Below are 24,745 nucleotides of genomic sequence, written 5' to 3'. Positions count from 1 at the left end.
TTTCATTATAGATTTTCAGAAGATTGAAATCAGATTCCTATCCAGTGATACTGAAATTTATTTCAGCAAATCACAAAAAACAATTCAAAACTTTCCACATTTCTATATACTGCTATTTAAAAGAACTTCATTCTTGCAAGGTGAAGCTTGGTGACTGTTGGTTGACAATTCTTTGTTTACGGCAACACTAAATACAGCGTAACAGGAATCATTCTCTGTTTGTGTAGAAAATGAAGAAAATCTGGTTATGCCACAAAACATCAGTGTTCATTACAAAAATGGTAGGAGTACAGTGTCTCCTTTCCCAAGCAGGTTTATATCCAACTACCTATTTGTAGACATTGCCAGCTGCTGCAAAGCTTGAATGCCTTTGTTAGCCTGAATATTAGCTGCTGGTTGTTGTTGGTGGTGTATGCTTAATTAGTTTAACCCTTTTGAAACACCTTAATATAGTATCTCTCTTTTCTTTCAAGTTATTTCTTCCTGTCACCTCACCAAATTTCTATTTCTTCTTTTACCTTTTCTTCCCTTCTCCATGCAACAAACCTTTCCCCTTATCCCAATTCCATCCTCTGTTCCCCCCACACCCTTGTCTTCTCCTTTGCTCTGTCTGCTGGAAAAAGGGAGGATGTGTACATACAAATGTAAGTTTTGGCAGGAAAGAGTGGTTTGTAAATGGAACTGGAGGTTCATTTTGTAATCTGAGGTGGATCAATTAATTTTATAAAATATTTTATAAGTCCTGATTTTCTTAGAATGCTGCATATGGGCAATAGTATGCTGGTTGGCAAGTCAGGCTCTAGATTAGAGATCACAGCTTGCATAGAATAACATGACCAGACTTGGGATAACTCTACTTGTGTTGTGGTGCATTGGCCAAAATATGCCTAACTGACCAGTAATGTCTTTACTGACTAGGGAAAAATAAGCTAAGACTAATTCCAGCAAGATGGAATATTAGTTAAGGTAGATTGAATGAAGTGAAGGTAAACAAATTTTGTAGACTTTGGTAAAACGTTTATTAAAGATGGGAAGTGGATTCAGAAATTTTAACATATGCAAATGCTGATAGGACACAGTGAATAGTATACGGTCTGTTGTGAGGAATGTTTGTCAAAACAAGACAAAAGCTGTGCTGACTTTGTTATCTGGAAGTGAGAGTTGGGCATGTCAGGAGAAACAAAGAAGCTGGATGGGGGGGGAATGAAGTACTTAAAAAGCATGTGTATTAAAGCAAGAGGAGACAGGATCAAGAAAGAATGAGTGGAGAATGATTGTGGATTGAATGCAAAAAATGAATGAGCAGTATGAAGGAAGTACATTGAGGGACTTTAGCTGAGAGAATGAATGATGACTGACTTGCAAAATAAATATATGATGGAAGACTGAATGAGTTGAGAGGAAGGGGAAGATTGAGAAAGACATATTTAGATGGAGCTGAGCAGATCCTGAAAAGGAGAGATATGAGAGGTTTCAAGAAGAAAAGACAATGTATGAGGCAATGTATGGTTGTGGTGGCAGTAAGGTAGTTTTGGAAGGCTAGAAAGGTATGTAGAAGTCTACTGAATGGTACTGGTAATCTTACGCCTTTGTTTCTTTTGCTCGCTATTTCTTAAACCCTTTCTGCACATTGCACACCATTCCTTATCCTGAAAGGGAACAGTCTAATGGATATGTATGTAATTATTTTACAGATAATTAATATTAATTAGTTATTATTATATCATTAATATAACTTTTCATCCCAACTGCCCTTTTTTGGAATATGGCTGTTGGCAGATATCTATCTATCTATCTATCTATCTATCTATCTATCTATCTATCTATCTATCTATCTATCTATCTATCTATCTATCTATCTATCCATCTATCCATCCATCCATCCATCCATCCATCCATCCATCCATCCATCCATCCATCATCTCCAGATGAATACAAGCAAACATGTAAGTGTGTCACATGGACATATTTATGGGGGTGGGGAGAGCTCTAGGGCTGATTTTAACTGGAGTTGGCTACCCAGTTGTCAAGGTGGGGAAGCAGGACATCACACAAGATTTTTGTCTGTATTTATTTCTGTCTACTCCATTTTTTATGGAGCATTATCTTAAATTTTGGGGTCACTATGATAGTGTCTTCTCTATGATTATATCTAAACAGAGATCTTAATTAGGAAATTAGTAGAAAGGTTCATTAATTGGCTTTTTACCAAGAAAAAGAAGAAAGCCAAATTAGTTTGACTTATCATATTACTGCAGGAGTCAAGTAATCAGAATTGAGTATCTTTAGGATCTGTCAATTCTTGGAAGTGGAATATGAAGAATGATAATGGAATTAATTGGATTTCCAATGTAGAGTGTGCTGTATAATTGCTGTGCCTTCACTGTTTGCTGTAGAACCAGAATGTAAAATGCAAAGCATATATGATATAATTAAAACAGATCTAATTTTTCTTTTCATCAAAGACCCAATATACTTTTTTCCCCCACATCTTGGTAATATCCACCCTTACATGTATTTCACTGGAATACACTATGACTTATGTCTGATTTAAATAGTGGATAGTAACAGCTGGCCTTATCAAAGAAAGAAAACACATTCATAGTTCTAAAAGAATTTTGTCTGAGCTCTCAATACTTCTAACTCTGGGTGGTAGAGGTAGGAAGCCCTGATAAAGTAAACACTACTTTCCATATCCCATCTTAACATTCATTAGCATTTCTAATCTGAAATAATAAAAAATAATCCTACGTTATTCTCAGTAGAATTCGTAAACAGCTACAATCCACTTACCATTGTTTATGGATGTCCATAGTTTCCTGTCAGGCTAAGCAGGCTCTCTGTAATTATGCTTTTAAAACCTTCTACACTGGGAGAAAGAAGGGTTACCTGCAAAGGCCCAACTGAGAATACTAACAGCAGAAGGCCAAACAGGCCTTGAAAATTCTTGTATCTATCAGTTGGTGAGGACTCCTCTGACTCCCCATCTTAGTACAAACATCACCATTCCTGTCACCAGTCTTAGATGAGATCTTTTGTTCCTCTGCTTATTGTGAGAATCCAGAAAAGGAATCCTGCAAAATTCTCAAAGGGCCTGCTCACTACAGCCTAACAATCATGCTTGAACTACAGTATATAGTCCACTCATGTGCACCATGGTGTGAGACTACTAAGTTCTGTCTCAGTATAGTACATCAGCAGCTACTATAGATATTTGTTGAGTCAAGAAGAAGGCAGGGCAGTCAAAGGCCAGGAAAAAGAAAAAGAAAACAGGAATGCAAAGCACTGTAGCTGTGACTGCTATTTGCTTTTCTACTGTCTCCTATTTCCAAGTGCAGACTGAATTCATTATTCTTGCTAACACCAGCCACAAGAGCAAACCGAAAGTTTCTTATTTGCATCATCACAAGATTCAGCTAAATTAACCCTGTGCAGGCCCAAACATTTTTAAAAGCTGACATCTGCACTCCTAAAATTAGAATCTTTCAATACCAATTTTAAGCAGTTTTTTTGCACCTAATATGAACAATCAAAATGACACTGTTCTCCGGCTAATTTGCTGGAAGGAAAACAGTACTTATTATTGGAATCTGTCTTCTTCCAGAGTGATTTTTTTTTAAAAAAAACTGCAACTGTTTAGAAACCGGTCTTATTTCCATCCATGCCACTGCACTTCATCAGTTCAGGCATATTACAGCCTGAATTAAAATATAGGAAAAAAAATTCAACTGTAGTCTTTTTCTTCCAATGGAAGATATGATACAGCTGATCGGGAGTGCAATCTGGTACCCAATCTGAGCAATTTATCACTGGCAGGTCAAGACCAATATTCTGTGGGGCCCTCTCTCCTTTATCTTTGCACCAAGAACTTAACTCCACATCACAATCAATGCCACTACCTATTGGGTATACATGGGAAGGGTCATTCCCATTAAATACAGTGTGTAAATCACTTTTTGGAGCTTTCAGGAACTCACCGGGAAGTAGAAGGTGAACTGGGAATGTCAGCCTTCCCAATCTCACAAATCAATGGCAGAAGACACAGGCTCACCTTCACATTCCTCCCAGCACTGAGACACATAAGTATAAAAAAATCTTGCTTCCTATAGCAGCAGACCAACTGGTGTTTTTGGCTGCTTGACACATACCACCTCCAGGTGGGAGACTGCTATATGAGAGTGTCATTAGAATGGCTAGCTACTAACATGAGCCATTCCCTGCATCTCACAGAACCTCATGTGTGGTTCCAGCATATTCCTTGTTCCTCCCAACTCTTAGGTCATATTAGATTCTTAAAAAGGAGATAAAGGGAAATGAAGAATATATAGAGTAGGTTAACAGGTTTCTTCCTTCACTGTACACACATTTTCAGTATCCCTTCCAGTTTCTCGGCGTCTGAGTGAAGGACTGAAAGAATTCTGAACAGGCCAAGCTCTCATTTGGTAAATGAAAATCCTATCTTAGCCAACAGGAGTGCTCTTCAGTTGTTTTAGATTGCAATACCCACAATCCCTTGCCATTATCCATGCTAGCTGGGTTGCAGAAACATTTGAAGACCATTTGTCTGCTCACCTCTGGTCTAGATTTTTCAATATGCAGTGCTTTAGCATATTAAGAAGCACTAAAGTATAGCATTATAAGTGAATTAAAATTTAGTTAAACTATGGAATTGATACAGCTGACATTTTATGATTTGTCCCTCCTTCCTCCAATTAAGCAGTGATAGCAGTTATAAACACAATTAATGACTTTGATGTCCAAGCTGTCTTACATACCTCTGCATGGATCATTTTTCACTAAGAACTCATCTAGTGCCATCCAACCACCTCCAACACGAACCATAACAGTGCTCCGCAGGATACGGACAAGACGAAGCTGCTGGGAATCACCAAACTGTGCCGAAGAGAGGAAAATAAGCTAAAGCTTTCCTATATATTCTAAATAGCAATGTCTTCTCCCAGCTAAGTAGGTTAAAATTAGCCACAGACAGAATGCTTCTATGTCATTAGTAGAAAAATTACCAAAGACATTTTCATTATGCATACAATGATCAAGGCTGTTGTAAAACTGAATGTATTAATCCACAAGCTAGCAATGAGATTGGGGTGGGGTGAGGTAGAAGCAGAACACAAAGATCAAGTGCTGATTTCACTTTACACAAAATTTGCAAAAATCATGTAACTGTTTCATAGATTTGTTTCAAATGAGAAAAACTACTAAGAGAATATATAAAGTTCTTACATCAGATAACTTATTCCTTCATTACAAAAGCCCTCTCTGACCTTTCCTTGCAGAAATGATTATAATTATACTATGAATTTCATAAAATGGAGAAAACTCAAGTTTTATCCTGAGAAAGAAGAAAAGTAATTTTAATGATGACATGAAGCTCCTTTCATCCTCTTGCTTTCAGGAAAGTTCCCCTTTGTATAAATAATACATTGCATGGTGCGATTCAGTTACTTTTTCTTCTATTGTAGATTTTCTCATTTCTGGGAGGCAAACAGTTTAGGATTCCCCTCTTCTGCTACCTACCGTTCGCACTGCTACAGTTGTAATCAAAATTATTCAACCCCCCCTTGCAAATCAGGTTGTCAAAATGTACAGCTGTTTGCAATGAACAAATCAAACAAAAGCAATTGAAATAGCTCAACACAACAAATGCTTCAAGTGGTGTCCCCAAATTCAACTGAAAATGCAACTTATAATGACTTCTCCAGTTTCAAAATTAATCAACCCCTTCATGGCACACATCTTCCATACTTAGTAGAGCACCCTTTTGCTGTTATGATCTGCTGCAAACGAGATGCATAGCCAGACACCAGCTTCTGGCAGCGTTCCTGAGGAATCTTAGCCCATTCCTCATGAGCAATGGCCTTCAGTTCAGTAATATACTTGGGTTTGTGTGCTGCAACCGCCTTCTTCAAATCTCACCAGAGATATTCTATGGGGTTCAAGTCAGGTGACTGTGATGGCCACTGTAGAATCTTCCAGGACTACTTCTGCATCCAAGCCTTAGTGGAATTTGAGGTATGTTTGGGACCATTGTCCTGTTGGAAGGTCCAATGATGCCCAAGCTTCAGCTTCCTTAAAGACGGCATGAAGTTTTCTCCTAAGATTTCCTGATACCTCAATGAATCCATCTTGCCGTCCACACGCTGAAGGTTTCCAGTGCCAGAGGATGCAAAGCAGCCCCACAGCATCACTGAGCCACCACCATGCTTAACTATAGGCAGAGTGTCCTTTTCAGTGTATGCTTCATTCTTCTTCCTCCAGACATACCGCTGATCCATCAGGCCAAAAAGTTCCAGGTTGGTTTCATTGCTCCACAGAACAGAATCCCCAAACTTCTGTGGCTTATTTATATGATTTTGAACATATTGGAGCCAACTTTCCTTGTGCTTTTGGGTCAGTAGTGGTGTACGTCTTGGAGTTCTGGCATGGAAACCTTCTGTGTTTAGTACGTGCCTTACTGTGCTCACTGAAACCTCAGTGCCTGTTGCCACCAAGTCTTGCTGCAGGTCCTTTGCAGTCACTCAAGGGTTTCTCTCAACCTGCCTTCTCAGAAATCTGGTGGAAGCCACTGACAGCTTCTTTTTTCTGCCCTGTCCAGGTAGTTTAACCACTGTTCCTTCAACTTTGAACTTGCAAACTATGCTTCCAACAGTGTCTCTAGGATCATTCAGTGCCTTTGCTATCTTTTTGTATCCTGTTCCTTGTTTGTGAAGGGTGATGATCTCTTACCTTTTTGGACCATTCTTTTGACTTAGCCATACTGTATTTCTAACATGCAGTCAAACGTGACACTCAACAAACCCCTGGCCACTTCAGGTATTTCATGTGTTCCAGCTCAAGCACACCTGGTGCAACTAATGAAGCCCTTGATTAGTTGCATCAGGTGTGCTTGAGACAGCACCTGTTTTGCCTACTGTATGTGTGCTGTTGTGACAGATTCTATTCAGGAGGTTGAATAATTTTGAGACTGGAGAAGTCATTATAAGTTGCATTTTCAGTTGAATTTGGGGACACCACTTGAAGCATTCATTGTGTTGAGCTATTTCAATTGCTTTTGTTTGATTTGTTCATTGTAAACAGCTGAAAGTCTGCACATTTTGACAATCAACCTGATTTGCAAGAGAGGTTGAATAATTTCAGTTACAACTGTATATTCTGATCATATATCCTGCTACTATTTTAGGTAATTGTATTTAATCTATTTATCTTTTAATACTTAAAAAAATAATTAAAGGTTCAATAAAACCCATTATGCATCTACCATTCCTCAGCAATTATACCTCGAGAGCTTCATTTTTCAACACCAATGACAAAAGTATTAATAGTTTTGCTACTGGTCTTGCATGCCTGCTAGTATGAATGTAAATTAAACAGACAAGCAAAGCAAAGGAACAAAAAAAAGCATGATGAAGGCAGGAGTTGTCAAAAATCAAGATGGAAACCTCTCCAGCCTGGTGGACTGCCTAAGCATTAGGACTATAATTCCCAGAATTCAGTGGTGTGGAAAATACTGAGGATGGAAAAATTGTGTTTATAATGATCATCACTGTCTGCTGGTCAGAAGCATTCCTTCTAAGTATTGCAGAACATGTGTATGTACATCCATAAGTACAATTTTCATGGCCCTTTAATATTTGCATAGAAACAAGTGACTGCTAAAGTGTGAAAAAACCCAAAAGCACATAACTGATCTCCTGAAGTCTTTAAAAAAATTAGTGATAAGGATCAATTTTAATTTCATTCAATTTCTCATTTCTCAACCTTGTTTATATTGTTTCTGCAAGTACTTTTTAAAGTCCACATAAAAATTCAAACGCATTTTTATTATTTATTCATTTTATTTTTCAGTACATTTCTTCTAATATACATATTTTCTCTGTAATTTCCACTTTATATATTTACTTGCAAGAAATTTTCCTAGTATTATTTATTTATTTTATATCATTTTCACTACTATTCAGATTTTAGTACTCACTTTCCCGATAGATAGATAGATAGATAGATAGATAGATAGATAGGTGCATTTTTTAAATAATACTATGCCTAATTGCCCTTCCAGTCAAGATTCAGACCTGGGTATGGGACTGAGATGGCATTGATTGCACTTCTAGATGATCTCTGGCAGGAGCAGGATAGGGATGGTACTTCTGTCTTTGCTCTTTTTGACCTCTCAGCAGCCTTCAATACCATTGACCATTATATATTTCGGGACCAGTTTCAGGGGCTGGAGGTTGGTGGCACTGTTTTGTGCTGGTTTTCCTCCTTCCTCTGGAGTTGGTTCCAGTTGGTATTGGGTAGGGGAGTCCAGCCCATGGCCTCTACTTCGTGGGATGCCACAGGGCTTGGTGCTCTCTCATCTCCTGTTTAATGTCTACATGAAGCCACTGTATGAGGTCATCTGACAGTTCCGGGTGAGGTATCATCAGTATTCTGAAGACACTCAGCTTTACATCTCCACCATGGGCTGTCCAAGTGATGCCGTGGAGGCCCTGTCTTGGTGTGTAGAGGCTGTGGGGGTCTGGATGGGAGCAACAGGTTCAGCTTAACCCTAGCAAGTCTGAGTGGCTTTGACTTTTAGGCACCCCTGGTGAGGAATGTCCATTTCTTGTTCTGGATGGAGTTGCACTACCCCAGATGGAACCTGTGTGCAATTTGGGGGTCCTCCTGGACTTGTAGCTCCTGCTCAAAGAGCAGGTGGCAGCCATGGCAAGGAGGGTCTTTGCACAGCTATGTGTTGCCTGCCAACTGTGTCTGTTCCTCAACCAAGAGGAACAGTGCCTGTTCCTCTCTCCAGTTGCATGTACCCATCCTGTGAGATCCAGCAGGAGAGGCATACTTTGGGTCTCCTCTGTTAGGGATGTTATCTGGTGGGTCCCTGGAGGAGAGCCTTTTCTGTTGTGGCACCTGCCCTCTGGAACATCATTCCCCCAGAGATTAGACTTGCTCTCACCCTACTGGCTTCTGTAAGGCCTTAAAAACCTGGTTTTGGTGCCAAGCCTGGGGCATATGGTTGAGCACTTATCTTGGTTATGTCAATTGTGTTGTTGGTTTTATCTTGGCTCCTATATCTTGTTATTCATTGCTTTTCTATGATGTTTTTATCTTGTTTTTATTCTCTGTTAGCCGCCCAGAGTTATATGTCCGAGATGGGCAGCCATATAAATTAAATAAATAAATAAATGTATGTATGTATGTCCATTCTCTTTGGAATCTGTCCTGTTTGTGAGAGTGGTTCTGGTGGGACAAACTGAAAACAGAGAAAAGAGAAAAGGAAAGCATGAATTCCATTTGGAATGCATAAAGGGAGAGGAGGTCACCATAGCTTGATAGTACTTGATGTATCATTTCTTAAATCTTTTAAAGTTTTCCTTTACTTTAAAAAAGTAGTTGTAGAAGGTTTCTCCTCCATTTTTTTCCTGCTTGTTCATTCTTACCCTGATTGCCTGGCTAGAGACTAGTCAAGTGGGTCACACAACATTGCACAGTCAGGTAATTAATGTTAAAACATAGGAAGAGGAAGAAAACAGGCTGCTCTTGCAGTTTTGAGCATAAGTATTTTTTCTTGTTAGCAAGAGAGAGAACCCACTGACAACCAAGTAAAGGTCTGGTGACTTTCTCTTCACTCGCACCACATTCTCAGAAAATTGTTTATTCCTTTTAACTACTGATTTACAATTCAGCCTGGCATTACTTTATTTGTGAACTACATTATAAAATTGGAGAAGTTCAAATAATCATGTATAAGAGGAATCAATCAATTCTGATTAGATTTCAATAGTTGTGATAGCTGAATCTATTTGATGCTTTGATATGATTGTCCAAATCAATTCAGAAGAAACAACTTTTGTTATATATGAAAGCTTTCTGAGTCAAATATTCGATTTGGAGATTTAATTCAATCAGCTTTAATTCTCCACATCAAAGCTTTGAAACTTCTAAAACATAATTTCATATGGATTCAAACATTTGTTTAGAGAAGTAGGCTTAGGTATGCTGACATTAAAATGAAGCAAAATTAATTTTTCCTCATCCCTGATCTAAGTAATCATTAAACTCACTGCTTTATGTATAAGCATGTACTGAAAATCTTTAAACCACTGACGTTTAACCTACTGTTTGATTCTAATTTTTACACAGCTTTTTTTTTCTTGGCATGCTGTAATAAAGAATTATTTCTTACAATGTCCAAACAAGGAAACAATAGTTAGCAGATCTGGAACACGGCAGGGAGCCAACTTAACCATACTCGTCATTCTGAATCTTAATAGTCTCCCAGTTCAGACTTAACAGAGAACCTGAGGCTTCTGAACTTATTACAGCACATCAAGAAAGGAAAATATTAGAGAAAAGAGCTCCAGGGGCCCATTCACTATATGACATGAAGCCAATATAGGATTATTTGAACTGGGCCAATAGGAAAAAGGGCAGAGCTTGCACTGTTTTGTTATTTTGGAATCATCATGGCCAGCTGCAGACCCCTATGTAATGGGAACACGTAATTACCATTGTAAAGTTAAAGGCTATTGTAATCTGGAGATTTACATGGTACCTTTAAACTCCTGGCTAGAGGAAGAACTTACTTCCCCTTCTATTTCCCGTGATTGTTATTCTCTCCCTTCATTTTGCTCTGCAGGATATCTGCACTCCTGACCATTACAACAACTAGGTGAGAGGAGAGACAAGGCCAGGAAGAAAAGGCCTGAGAAGCCACAGCTAGTTAACTTTTCATTAAAACTATAATGAAGTTCACTAGGTTTAAACACTTCAATCCAAATCACTGCCTAAAAATTCTTTTGTATGATCCATCCCTATTTGTGTCTTGTGCCGCAAATCATTTCGCCCTTGGTTTCTGCCATGAGAAGAATTCAGAACTTCTCTAACATTTAATGCCTGATCTTTCATGAAGGCATGTATCCTCAAAGGTCCAACTGGAATAAGAAGCCAAATATTATCTTTCAAAATTCAAGTAAACCTTGTCTGGTAAATTTTTTGTTTGCTAAATCATACAATTGAGCTTAATTTGTAATATAACTTGAAGACTGCTTAAGCAAAGGGAGGAAAGCATATTACTTCTTAGGAACCAAATAATAGTTAAGCAGATAAAGCTCACTATGCCAGGAACAAAACATATTTTAGAAGTATGAAAAAATACTGGTTTGGAATGTGCATTGTATGAAATTATGGAAATTAGCATAGCTATGAAGACTTTTTCCTTTCTTCTGTAAGGTTTTATGCTGCAGCAACTGTTCTTCATATGAGTCCTTTGGAAAATATACTTTGCTTAAATAGTTCTGGGAAGAATTAGCCAGAGAACTTGGAGCAATGACAATCGACATTGACCCAGGCTCTCCTACAGCCACAACTTCATCTAAATGCTGATCTGTAATTACTTTCCTATACCAGAGTGGGAAGTTATGACCACATAGATGAGTCAGGGAAGAATATAGCTTCCTAGACTTTTTTGGAGGATCCTACCTTGACTCCAAGCTGCAATATTCAAGTTTTATTGTCCTCAAACTCTACAAGTAGATTATCAGGGGCCTGACATACTTTAATTTCCTTTCAAACCAATAAAATCTAGGAAGTTGGTTTGAGAAGTCTCCTGTTTTTGCAATATTCTCTGGGAAACTTACAATTTTCTCTAGTTGTGTTTTTCCAAAATCCTTACAACCTGTTATGATTATCGGGGGTAGCTAACGTGTCTACCACTATTACTGTCCTGCATCTAGATGCTTAATATTCCTCTGATCAAATGATGCCTTTCAAGAAGGTAAAAAACAAAATGGACAAATAAGTCTTATGCATTTCTCTCAGCTGATCTGGGAATGCAAACCAGAGAACCTTTCTCCTTTGATAAGGGTGTCCAGGACCTCACTGATGATGCTATTGTAGCTCTTGATCTTCCTCTCTCTCTGGATGCACCAGTTCCTTTAACAGTTCTGATTAGGGTTTTTTTTTTTAACTCTTTCTTAAATCCTATCATTTCTCTTAGACACTCAAGACAGCACATCTGACAATACCCTTCATTTAATCATCATCACAGCAACTCTATAGCATAGGCTCCACTGAGAGTGTGTGTGACTGGCCCAAAATACCTAGTGAGCTCCATGGTTAGGAGTAGGTGGGGAATCCTGTCCCAGAACTTTATTAATACTACTTCAAAATGTAATACCTAAGCAATATCCATTATAAATTACATAGTTTCCTAACAATCCATGAATGATACGCTCAATATAAAGAACAAGAAGATGGACTTTAAAAAGAATTGTAGATTCTCTGCCTCTGGCATCAGTACAAATTTCAGTCTAAGTGGCATCCATGTTCACTCATTATATAATTTTAACTTCTGGCTGAAATCTGGGGCCACTTTCCACCAAATGAAACCAGCTCTCCCCCAAATGCTAAATTCTCTTGTTTTGCATGGTATAATATTGCTGTGCTGAAAAAAAAGCTAAAAGTAAGCAGAGAACTGGAGGTTATATTGGGCAAAATAACAGTTCCTTTTTTGGATACAGTCTGAAAGGTGCTCAGTTGCATGCTATTTGTTTCCTCTGCTTCTGAGTGTCCCGGCCTTCTAATGGTTTAAAAAAGGGTGTGAGGTAAATTATCTAACAGTGAGATGCAGCATGGAAACCTGAAAGACATTCCACATAGCAACCCTAGCACAATCTTAACTACAGTTCTCATGTGCAAATTACAGAGAGAGTACCTGAAAGCATTTGCACCTGAAAACTTTTGCACTATTATCTGGTTCCCTTAAAAGTAATCTTAATCATGAGGCAGCGACAGGCAAAAAGACAGTTCTCAGTATAAGGACACCTGTTAAGGCACCATAGCTGACCAACAAGGAATTAGCTCAGGGTGAAAGGAAGTGGGAGGACAAATCACTGCAAGCTGAAATGATAATGTATTAAAAGAATACTAGAAACTCCATAACACATTCCACTGTTTATACCTGATTTCCCAGGAAGAACTGACAAGAGATGGAAAATGGGAAAAAAACACAATTAGTTTAACAGGAAATGTTCTACATGACTCTAGAACACACTATGAAAGTGCATACTGCGTATTCCAACTGGCTAAATATAATATGTACTTTATGTACAGGTAACATCAAATGTCTGTACTATAAATGATGGAGAATGGAGTTCTAAATTATCTATTACTTCCTTGCATCATCTTCAATCATATTTCCTCTGCCACTTGACAAATTCCTCCTTTATATCTGTTTAGGTTTTTTTTTTCTCCCAAAGATGCCCAACATATTTCCTAACTAGTAAAAACAGGACATATGCTTTTTATGCAAACAGAAAGACAGGATGGTAATGAGATATATTATTCAAATATCTTTGAAGTCTAACTCTGTTGAGAAGAATACTATTTAAATATGAATGAATATTCCAATAAGACATCCTGAACACTGGTGGCATATCTTAACACATGTATAACGATTATGTAACAGACCCTTAAAGCTAAACTGTATGATGATCATGTGCTTATACTTTCAATCATGCATTTATTCTGAATGTTCTTTACAATTCCACCAAAAAAAAAAAAAAAACCAAGGAGGGACCTGTTAGTTAAAAATAAAATCCTAGAGTCCCTGATATACAAAATGACAGCCATGGTGTTTTTTTCTTGAGGAAAACAGCCCCTGCCCTTTCCACTGTACCTTGGAAAAATCACTATCAATCCTGCGGCTGCATCTGAATGAACTCCCCCCGCTTAATTTCTCATGGAACTCCATCAATTTGAAAAACCCTGAGATAATCGCCACATATGATTTCAACTGAGTAACAGTAGGAATTATTATTATTATTACTATCATCATCATCATCATCTGTGACTTCTAATAAGGTGTGAAATAAGATAGGTTTTGAGAATTTCATAAAATTCACACAGTCTAAATGTAGTTCAATAACTCAGATCTTCTGGTTCATTTCAGAACAGCTGGGTATAAATCAATGGATGATATGAATATATTTTTTAGACTTACTCTGTACTTATTGTCACCAATCTGCTCCACCTGGAATCGCTTTGCACATTTACATTTTGCTACTTGCCTTGTCACCTGCCAATATGATAATCAGAACCACTGCATTAGATTTTTCAGCCACTTGTATAATTAGTAAATTATACAGTATGATGATCATTATGCCATTCTAATGGAAAATACTCATAATAGGGGTGAATGGAAGAATACCTCATCTTCAATTTTGTCTGCATCTGTCAGAGGTTTGTACGCATCCTTGTTCGGGTGAAGTGCTGCTACAAATTCATAATAGTCAATATAGCCATCACCATCTCTGTCAAAAATGTCTGCTACTGCACTCATTTCCAAGCGACTAGTAGGAAATTCTATGGAACAGAAATAATAGTGAACGTTAGAATTACAATTTTGCAGCAAGAACCTTTTTGACACAGATTACTTTTAGAATCACAGAGTTCAAGGGAATTTTGCAGGCTTTCTATTCTACTCCTTTGCTTGATGTGGGAAGGCCAGAGCTAGAGGATCTGGAGAAGATGGCTATCCACCCTTTGAATAAATCTATCAAGAGCTGAGCTATCTTCTAGCTCAGTAGTTCTTAAACGTTTTGCTCTCAGGACTTCTTCCCACTTTTAAAAATTAAAATTGATGCATTCACAGAATATTTATTGAACCGTGTAAAAATAATATTAAACCGTATTAAATTACATATTAACATTAATTTTTTCACGAAAAAAACCTTTATTTTTTTAACAACTATAACAAAATGAGATTGACATTATTTTAAATTTTTGCAAAGATCTTCAGTATCTGGCAAATAATTTTGATTTCCTGGACCACAGAGAGGGTCTTGGGAGACCCCCAGTGGCCCCCGGACCACGCTTTAAGAAACAGTGTTCTAGATTATCAGTTCCACTGTAGGACTACTCTTGCTATCAAACATTTATCCAGATGCTTCACTGGATTCTACCTGCGTACCCCCAGGTTACTTATCTCCATTAGATCTAGTTCTATCCGTCAATCGCTACAGAATGTATCTCTTTACGCAGTAACAATATTTATGGTATTTGAGAAGTGCTATTAAGCCCCCTTTCCCACATCCTCTTTTCTTCACATGCGATCTGAAATTTCAAGAATGGTTTGTTTTAAAACTTACTTGAAGAGAGAATCCCATCAATAAATTCCTGTCTTGTTATCTTTCCATCCTGATCTTTATCTATCCTCCTAAAGAAGTCCATTACTCGAGATTTCTTGTGATTCATCCACCGCATATACTTTTTCCGCCAAATATCAAAATCAAAATTGGCAAATTCCCTCAGCTAGGAAAAAAATGGCATGAAAATGATTTAAGAGATGAACTGGGTTTTGGTACCCAATATCCATGATGCTAAGAGTCAGGACAGATGTGAACACTGGTTCCCTTTGTACTGTGATAATCATGTGGCAAGCTAGTCCCAAGTTCAACAACATTCGTGGATCCCAAGCTACATATCAACTTAGCATTAAGGATGTGTAAAGTTAACTTCAGCCAGCGTTTGAAGATAAGGTTTAAATTTATTTCCAATTATTAAATGAAAAGCGGTTAGCATTAATTGTAAGTACTCCTAATATAAAACTAACTCTAAACTATGGCTAATGGAGAGGGAAACTGTCCTCTCTAGAGCCCATGCCTTCCATAGTTCTTTTTACCATTTGACAAACCAATGCATGACCTTACAGTACCTTTAGTTCATATTTTTGATTTAAAACCTTTTTTTTGCAGATGGTGTTTGTAATACAACCAGAGGATAGAACAGGTTGTGATAAGTCAGTAGGCTAACAGCTTAGGTGGATTTCAACTACTCAAATGCTCTCATTCTCACACACAAACACACACAGAGAAAAAGTTCTTCTTATATTATTAAAATGAACCATATAGGAAGCTGAGTTTATGAAACTGCTTAGTAGAACTGACTTTTCTCATGGACTTTGGAGATAGGGAGACTGTGGAGCCTTCTTTTTATTTTGTTTTATTTCAATCTGTTTTGGTTCGCTTTTGTATTTTGCTGTTCTGGTCTGTTGTATATTCTTTATATGTTGGTTTTTTAGTTACCAGGCGCCCAGAGTTGTTTAGGAGTCAGGCAGCCCAGAAATGAAATTTAACAGAGATATGTGTAGTCCTGAGTGATTGACTAATATACTGTAGTTTATTATTGATTAGCTATTAGGCCATATCAAAATATAGAATATAAAACATAGAACATTAATAAGATCTATAAAAATAGAATAAAAAACAAATTAGGTAAGGAATAAAAATGGAAATCATATTTCTGAAGCACCCCTACAGATTACCCCAATCAGGCTCACACATGTAGATCTTAACTGAACTGTTTTATTCAAATAAAGGGCTGTATTATATGTAATATTTGGATTCTGAGTGCCCATGAAGTATATTTTTTTTAATATAAGGATCCCAATTGCTCATTCATCTAATGTGCGGTCTTAGATACTGATCTCTTTCTTACACAATCAGCATTCAAATAATACGTGCATTGTCTCTTCTATCTCTGGAGCTCCACAAATACAAATACGTTCATTATAAGGGACTTGGTTAAATCTTCCGTATTTAATCACTGTGTCCAGCTGCTCGAAACTTGCTTCAGTAAATACAGCCCCTAAGATGTTTAGTCATTTCTGTATTTAAATACTTAGCAGTTTGGAAGGTACATTTGTAGCAGCTCATCCATTTCAATGTGCCGAGTGATCGACTATATAAAGCAATGTTTAGTTTGTTTCTTAATATGATTTGTTGTGATTCCATGAAAGGTTTATAGAAAAGAATTCCACTGGATGCCATTTTCCATGAGTAAGTCATGATGTTGCATCGTAATTGTATATGCTAGGAAAGTGGGAAGGAAAGAGAAGGGAACGACCAGCAGCAAGGTGGATGGACTCAGTTACAGTGGTGATGACTGCACTGTTGGAAGACCTGAAAGACCAGGCTGGGGATAGATTGTCATGGAGAGAATCTATCTATGTGGTCACCAGGAGTGGAAAATGACTTGACGGCACATAATCAATCAATAGTCATAAGGCTGGTAGTAACATCACATTTTCTCAGTCACATGTGTCACTTGTGATGCTCTTCCTGTTGGCATATGCGCGCCCTTTCCCTCCATGGAGTGTGCTGGGCACTCAGTGCTGATGTCTATGCATGCAATTTCTCTCCTTCAAAAATTCAGAAGAGAAACTGCATTGATGATCAAGAGTTGGACACACAACCTCTGCGAGTTGGAGGTGATGAGTGAATTCTATCCCTTTGCTCCCCACTGCCCAAGAGGAATGCCACTGCCACTCATCCATGAAACAGAACTTCATCAGAGGCCCTGGGGTGGTTGGTTGAGCTACTGTTACTAACCTCTTCTAATCGGTCTAAGGCATCATTCAGTTTCCTTCGTCTCTCCAGGGCCAGAAGCCAGACTTGTTGCCATTTGCTGAGCAAAAGGTTAATCTGTGGATTCTTTGTTTCAATTTGGGTCTGGGCACCTGAAGGATATATGCTTGGGATTGGAGAACGTTTTCCTGTTAATACAAAAGGAATTGCATATGCACCAAACTATACCTTTCAAAGCAATTCAGAATAAAAATAATATGACATATAGGCTGGTTTAGCTACAAAGAATACTTTGGTTCTCTGTATAGGGGACGGCTATACCTGGGCCGGTAGCCGGCTCAGGTCGATGCAGCCTTCCATCCTTCCGAGGTCAGTAAAATGAGCACCCAGCTTGCTGGGGAAGGTGACAACTGGGGAAGGCAATGGCAAAGCACCCCGCTCTATAGTCTGCCAAGAAAACGCTGCGAAAGTGGTGTTCCCCCGAAGGGTCAGACATGACTCGGTGCTTGCACAGGGGACCTTTCAACCTTTCACCATAAACCCCAATGGCATGAGTCAGGGAGATACAGCAGGCCATAGGAGTACAAGTTGCCAACTCCTAGTTTATTATTGTCACTTTTTAAATGGGGGGGAGGGGGAAGCTTACAACCACCCTAAGGGATAAAAAAGGTGAATTACTGCTGCTATCTATAAATAGCCAGGTAATGTTAAAATGTGATACCCTCAATGTCTTCAAATAGAGTCTTACTTACTTCCTCCTCTTCCCTTATCCAATACAGGAATATGAGATTGGATTGGGCCAGTTTCAGCGGCTTTTCTTTTATGTGTCTTAGTAACTTTATCCACATCCGGCTGTTTTCTGGTCATTTCTTCCATGAATGTCTGCAATTAAATGGTGGTTGCTTTGACTAACATTGCATTTGCAACACACTCAGTGAAACAACAGCTCTGAGACAGAGGTCTATGGGACCTCTCCTGTGTACATAATGCATCTGGGCAACCGCCCAGAGTCGCTCTCTGAGTGAGGTGGATAGATTTGATAGATAGATAAATAAATAAAAAAATCTGCACCACACATTTTTTTTCCAGTATCTACCTTAACATCTGTATCAATACCGTACACTTTCTAACACCAAAAGCATAACAGGACTAACTTGTCCGCTGTGAGTGGATCAGACTGACAATAAAGCCACCAACTTCCTGATCCATATGAAAATAAAGTACATGTTCCACCATCCAAATTGACAAAAAAGCAAGCTTTGTCAACAGAGACATTGAACTCACGCTACAAAAATATTTTTTAGAAATACATTTAGGACAAACCCAATGTTGGCATTCGTCAGTTCTATTCACCCATCATTTTGTTTCTTCTTCTACTACCTCCCAGGCCTCAAAATCTCTTCTGGAGGCCTGGCTGACTCTTTAGAAGAAACCTTCTGCAGAGCTTGGGGGCAGTCTAGAGAGGAGAGGGGGGAATGCTGCCTATCCTCTGTTAAAACTACTTCCCTTAGCAGAAGCAGTTTTCTTCGGAATTAAGGAAAGACATGCTCCCCATTTCAAGGCACACCACAGAACATCATATTTGAAACAAAGGCACCCTAGCTTAGTGCACACACATAGTTTGGATTATTTTTGTTTTGTTTACTGTCCAAGACGTTTAGTCCCTCAGGCTATAACCTACTGCACTGTTAATATGTTGGATAGTTTGTGGTCTGCAAGAATAAAATCAAACATTAAAAGACGCATGTGCTATTGACATGTTTTCTTGCCAATGTCATTTGGAAGAACTCTTGTTTTATTCTCTGTGGTATTTCTTTGCTTTGCTCACAAAAGTCACACAGTGCAACAAACAGATTAATAACATTTAAGGAATGTATAAGGTAAAACTTTATTTTTGTCAGATATGTGAGCAGTGTAGGATTTTCAGTTTTGTAAATGTCTTGAATGGCTACTTCCACACATGCTGAAAAAGAGCTTTATGAGAGAGCCATGTTCTCTTACCTGATGCTCAGCTATGAGTGCCTTGACATCATCAATCTCCTGAGGAATGACTTCCTTATCTTTTTCATTCAGCGTTGTCTCTGCCCACTGCAGCCAGGACAATAATGCTTCCAATAACTCCTGGTTAGCAATAAGGGCAGCCAGGGCTCCTGCCAATCTCTGCTGATGCTGCTTTGCCCATGCTAACACCTTAAAATGAGGAGCAGCAATCTGTTATGATTTCCACATTATTAGCTGTTCATTCACAGAGTTAACCCAGAGGTTTTACCCTCCACCCCATTCTTGCAAGCAGGTTTCCCTTCATCATCAGAGGATGGCTAAGGAACGAGCTCTGTGAACATTATGAATTCAATTCAATCTAAAATTGTCTGCCCTTCAGGAAAGAAAGGGCAAGGATCAACAGAGCAGACACCACTTCATCTTCATCACAATATCACCACCATCAATTTATACTTCTCCTACTCATAGGGCACTCAATGCAGTTAACAGTAAAACATTAAAAAAAAAATCAGTACTAATAGCTAAAAACGGTAAGACCGACGACAACCCAACAGTCCTGGTTGCCATTGTAACCCCAAGATAAGTGGGCTGTTAAGTGGGACGAGGCAGGGGGGTGGGGGGCCATGGGGAGCCCTAAGGAGGGCTGGCAAAGGCCATGTGTGAGTTGGGGGAGGCCAGGGGAGGGTCTGAGAGGCCCAGTGCAGGTCCAAGTGCAGGAAGGCTGGAGGGTGGACAGCACGGCAGGCCACAAGTGCAGGAAGCCTGGGAGGTGGCCAGTGTGGTGCGAGTGCAGGGAGACCAGGGTGGACAGCTCAGCATGAGCACTGGAAAGCTGAAAGGTGGATGGCGTGGCAGGGCACAAGAGCAGGAAGACCCGGGAGACTTACCAGAGCGACTTGTGACCTTCCCTGCCAACTTCTCCATTGACTTTGCTTGTGGGAAGCCAGCAGGGAAGGTTGCAAATGCCGATCACGTGACCGCAGGACGCTGCAACTGTCCTAAGTGCCTGAATCGCAATAATGTGACTGCGGGAGCACTGTGATAGCCGGAATGTCAAGGACCAGTTTTAAGTACCACTTGTTCAGCATCATCGCAACTTCAAACAGTCACTGAATGAATGGTTGGTAAGGGAGAACTACCTGTACACAATGGTTCTGAAATTTAGGTATTTGTCATGTTCCCTGTATTGCTGAATACATTTAAATAGGGGTGTGTGTAAGAGTGCGTGTGTATATGTGTGCATGTACATGTACAGACAAACACACCCACACACCTGAAGAAGAACTACTACCAGGACAGATGGTTAATGAAGGTGTGTGAATCTTTTGCCCGAGGGGTAGACTGGGAAGAGTGGCCACTCAGGTTACAGCACATGACCGTGTTCCTGATTCTGGCAGTCATCAAGGTGAGGCACAGGGACACAGAGGTGCTCTGGAGAACTGTGCTAACCCACTTTGAGGAATCCTCCGAGCAAAGCAAGGAGGCTAATGCAGCTGTGTAAAAAGCACACCGGGCACACATGCTTTGTTTTGAGGAATCCCCAGGGTAAGAAGGAACAGAGATGATGGCCAATCCTTATGCTTCAGGTAGCTGAGCCACCTCTACGTAACTTTTAACTACTGTTAGCCCTCTAAACGTTAGACTGCATTTCCTGTGCCAATTAGAGTTCCATAATATTTGGAAGACCACACGTTGTCCATCCCTGTTTGAAAGCTATAGTTTGTATTCCAATTCCACTTTTCTAGGAGGCGGGGTGAGAGACTGACACAAATGTAAACAGACATAAGTTACTGTTTCACTTCTCTTTTTCTTTCTCATGACATAACTATAAAGAAGACTAAAGCAAGGTCTAGTATACAAGAAAGCATGGGTATATTAAACATTTTGCTCTCAACAGTTGGAACATTTCCTCGTAACACAACAGCCTTGCTAATTGCTTGCCATGCTCCAAGCTGTCAAGGATCGACTGCAACATCATAGGACTGCTTGAATTGGACTGACCTCTTCAAATCTTGCCCGGATGATTGTTATCCAGTGCTTAATGGTAGTGATGGAATCCGGATGGCAAATAGCCAGGATGGCCTCTCCCATACCTGTGGCTTTATTTAGCTCACTCTTTTTTTCTTCCAGTTTCTTCATGAATTCCTAAGGCAGAACAGTGATTTCAATTAGATGCTGGCACCAGCTCAAAGCAAAAACTCAGGTAACTCAGACTTTGCCAGCAAAGTCGAAGAATCACTTAGAGCAGTGCTTCTCAACCTTGGCAACTTTAAGATGTGTGGACTTCAACTCCTAGAATTCCCCAGCCAGCCTTGCTGGCTGAGGAATTCTGGAAGCTGAAGTCCACACATCTTAAAGTTGCCGAGGTTGAGAAGCACTGACCTAGAGTTTCAGATGAACCAATGGCAGAATAGGAGCAGAAGGAAATAGCAGGAAAGTCCAAGCTTTAGAGTAAGAGTTGAACTATATTTAAAAACAGTTGCAGACTATGAACCAACCAAAGAAAAGAGTCATAATAGTGAGGAACCTATTTCAGCATGCAACTCATTATATTGGAATAAAGTGAAAAAACTGATAATAGTTATAACTTTAAGGGACATATATCCCTATGTACCTTATGGGAACATGCATGCTGCCACTCAACATATACACATCCTTCATAATACAGTACTACTCAGATCCTACTGCTTGTTTCAGGAAACCAAATTTCAGTTACTCCAGCTACTTTAATTTCATAGTTAATACCTACTTTATTAGAATACTCAGTAAGTATTTAAGAAAACAGGGCATACTGTATTCAGGAAATGTTCTCTTAGTCCTTGAAGCAGGGTTTCAATTTTATAGAAATAAATGATAGACCCTGGCAGAAACAGGTTTCACCCGTCCAGGATTTTGGACCTCTTTGGGAATATTTTCTTTCTACTGATGAGGAAGGAACACAGAAAAGAGATGCTTATAATGCACAACATAAGAGGTGATTGTTATGAGGTCTTGAATTCTTTCTCAGTCAGAATTATTTCTGAGACAAGACAAAATTTCTGGTTTATCCTCATGAGGGTTGTCAGTTTAAGACAGACTTTCCACTATCACCCAGCCCCTTTTATCTGCAGCTTGAAAGACATAGAAAATCATACCACTGACATTCAGTGGTATGAAATAGTTTTTTCAGCTTCTGTTTTAAAAAGCAGAACCATTTGTGCATTACACTTCCAGTTTGAGTAACACACTTATTTTACTGAACCTTCCTGTATCCTATGGCTAAACCCCCAGGAAAGAAAGGAAAGGAAAGGTCTTCCTTCTTCCATATTCACTGCAGCATGTGCTGCATTTAGGCAAACCCGCCCCCCCCCTTCACCCAATGCACAAGCCCCAGATGCCAAGCAATCCAGAGAATCCATAATGCCTTCAAAGACAAGACAGCATGGCTGGGAACACATGCGCAGGAAAGCCCAGACTTGTTTAGGGAAAAAGGAAATCTCTCAGGCCTGCCTTCCTGCACCGTTTTAGCCTTCCCTGTTTCTCTTCTAGACTTGTACTCTATCGGTCTTATATTCTGCATTATGTGTCTTAATTATTTCTTGAAAAATTAATTTTAAAAAGTTAAAAAAAAAACTTTCAGCCAAGACAAAAGAGGAGGAATTTCTACATGACTGTTGGGAAATGGGAAGGAGGCAGATCACCTGGGAGGGGACCAAGCAAAAGGAATACCTGGGAGAAAGACAGACTGTTGGAGGAGATTGGCAAGATGAGGCCTGGGAATAGCTGCATGCTTTTGGTGAGCTGGTTTCCAGAAGAAGAATTTAAAAAGCAGGGCTTGAACAGTGGGCAATAGCTCTAGGTTAACAGAACAGTGGATGGAATAAGAGAGGCTGTGACTCAAGAAATCTTCAGGAAGCAGATAAAAGATATATCTTTGAGATAGAGGGTCTAGGTGGACAGAGTAGACTGCCTGGGGCCTGTGGGAAGAGCAGAGCTAAGAGCCTCTGGACTGGAGGTGGGAGAAATGTTGAACTGCAACTCACAAACCTCAAGGGAATCAATGGAAGCTAAAAGGAAGTACTCCTCAATATTTGGCTGAAGGTTGCAATCTATAGGAGTCAGAGATTAGTCAGGACCAGCTAGCTAGAGAAGTGAGTTGGGGAAAATTCCTCTTTTCTGAAGTAAAATAAACATGCTAGGCCAAGATCTGTGATCAAATTACTTTCTTTTAAGGTAGCCTAGTTAATTTTATAGATTCTGATATTTTAAAGGTGTTTATTTGTAAATTTTGATTTTTATATAATAAATTCATTGTCTTTTTGTGTATACTTTGTATCATCTTTTGTCTATCTAGGCTCAATCTTCCCATAAGATTCTTTGGGTAAGTGACGTTTGAGATGCTTTGTTTTTTATCAATACTGTCTGATTCTACCCACTTGTAATTGTTTGAGCCTTTAACTGCCTCAAGTTACAAGGAAGGATTACTCTTTCCTTTTTCTTATTTTTAATAAACTACATTCTTAAACTGTAAAATTGAGGTTTCTGTTTCATCTTCTCAAATGGAGGCAGGACTGCTGTTCTTTGGCCACATGCTCCTACTAGGGCAAGATGATTATGTTACAAGTTCATTTTCCATTGTTATTGTTACTATTGTTCTCAATTTACAGGTAAACTGCTCAGGCTGTGAAAGCCTCATTTCTCTCACAAGCCTGCATTAAAGGAAGGAGCCAGGGCAAGAAAGCTTCCTTCTTCCAGGACGGTGGATGGTGGTAGCAGGAAGTACTATAACCCAAAGGTGCAGTAAGACAGGTGAGAGGTGTCAGCTGAAGAGGGTGGTCAGGAGGACCCAGCCCCTTCCACCAGCAGGTAAGCCTCACCAGTCATCCATTATACCTCCCAACTACCCAGAACAGAAGGCTGAATATTCTCATTGTATCACCTCCAGTGATCTCACTGCCTCACTGCCACACCTTCTATAGCCCTTAGTTGAGGAGAAAAAAGGTGCAGTCTCCAGCAATGTTACTCATTCCTGGTTTAGAAAAGTTGATTTTCTGAGGGTAAGGCATGTGCTTAATAATTAAGAAATGGTCCCAGCCCTTTAACCTACTTTTAAAAGTAGGTCCTTTTTCTTAATTATTCATCTTTTCAACAAAGTAGAAGACAACTGAGACCCAAGATCATGATAATACAGAGTATTAATGCTGTTTTTCATCACTCAAGGTCAAAATACTTCACAGCTTCATTGGTTGCCTAGAGAATGGGACAGAATAGTGCAGACAATGGCATTCCCTGCAACACTCTATGGAAGTGAAAGTTGGTCTTTGAAGAAGCAGGACAGAAAGAGTATTGATGCTTTTGATGTTGGAGATGAATCATCAAACACATCAGCC

The 24,745-nt window shown here is 39.3% G+C and overlaps 1 protein-coding gene across 1 annotated transcript in view; it reads right to left on the bottom strand.

Moving 5' to 3' along the window:
• DST (dystonin) overlaps window positions 1-24,745 on the bottom strand; it is a 353,259-nt gene that overhangs the window by 7,504 nt on the left and 321,010 nt on the right. The window contains exons 85-93 of the mRNA XM_063313467.1: window positions 21,378-21,521; window positions 19,377-19,565; window positions 18,128-18,257; window positions 17,400-17,563; window positions 15,159-15,321; window positions 14,219-14,373; window positions 14,012-14,086; window positions 12,971-12,988; window positions 4,776-4,893 (exon numbers count right to left, since the gene is read on the bottom strand). Of these exons, the coding sequence (XP_063169537.1) occupies window positions 4,776-4,893; window positions 12,971-12,988; window positions 14,012-14,086; window positions 14,219-14,373; window positions 15,159-15,321; window positions 17,400-17,563; window positions 18,128-18,257; window positions 19,377-19,565; window positions 21,378-21,521 (1,156 nt within the window). The remainder of the gene's footprint in view (window positions 1-4,775; window positions 4,894-12,970; window positions 12,989-14,011; window positions 14,087-14,218; window positions 14,374-15,158; window positions 15,322-17,399; window positions 17,564-18,127; window positions 18,258-19,376; window positions 19,566-21,377; window positions 21,522-24,745) is intronic.

The sequence above is a fragment of the Candoia aspera genome, chromosome 1, assembly GCF_035149785.1.
Source record: "Candoia aspera isolate rCanAsp1 chromosome 1, rCanAsp1.hap2, whole genome shotgun sequence".
In the NCBI taxonomy this organism is placed as follows: Eukaryota; Metazoa; Chordata; class Lepidosauria; order Squamata; family Boidae; genus Candoia; species Candoia aspera.
This window is presented reverse-complemented; position numbering and strand designations above follow the sequence as displayed.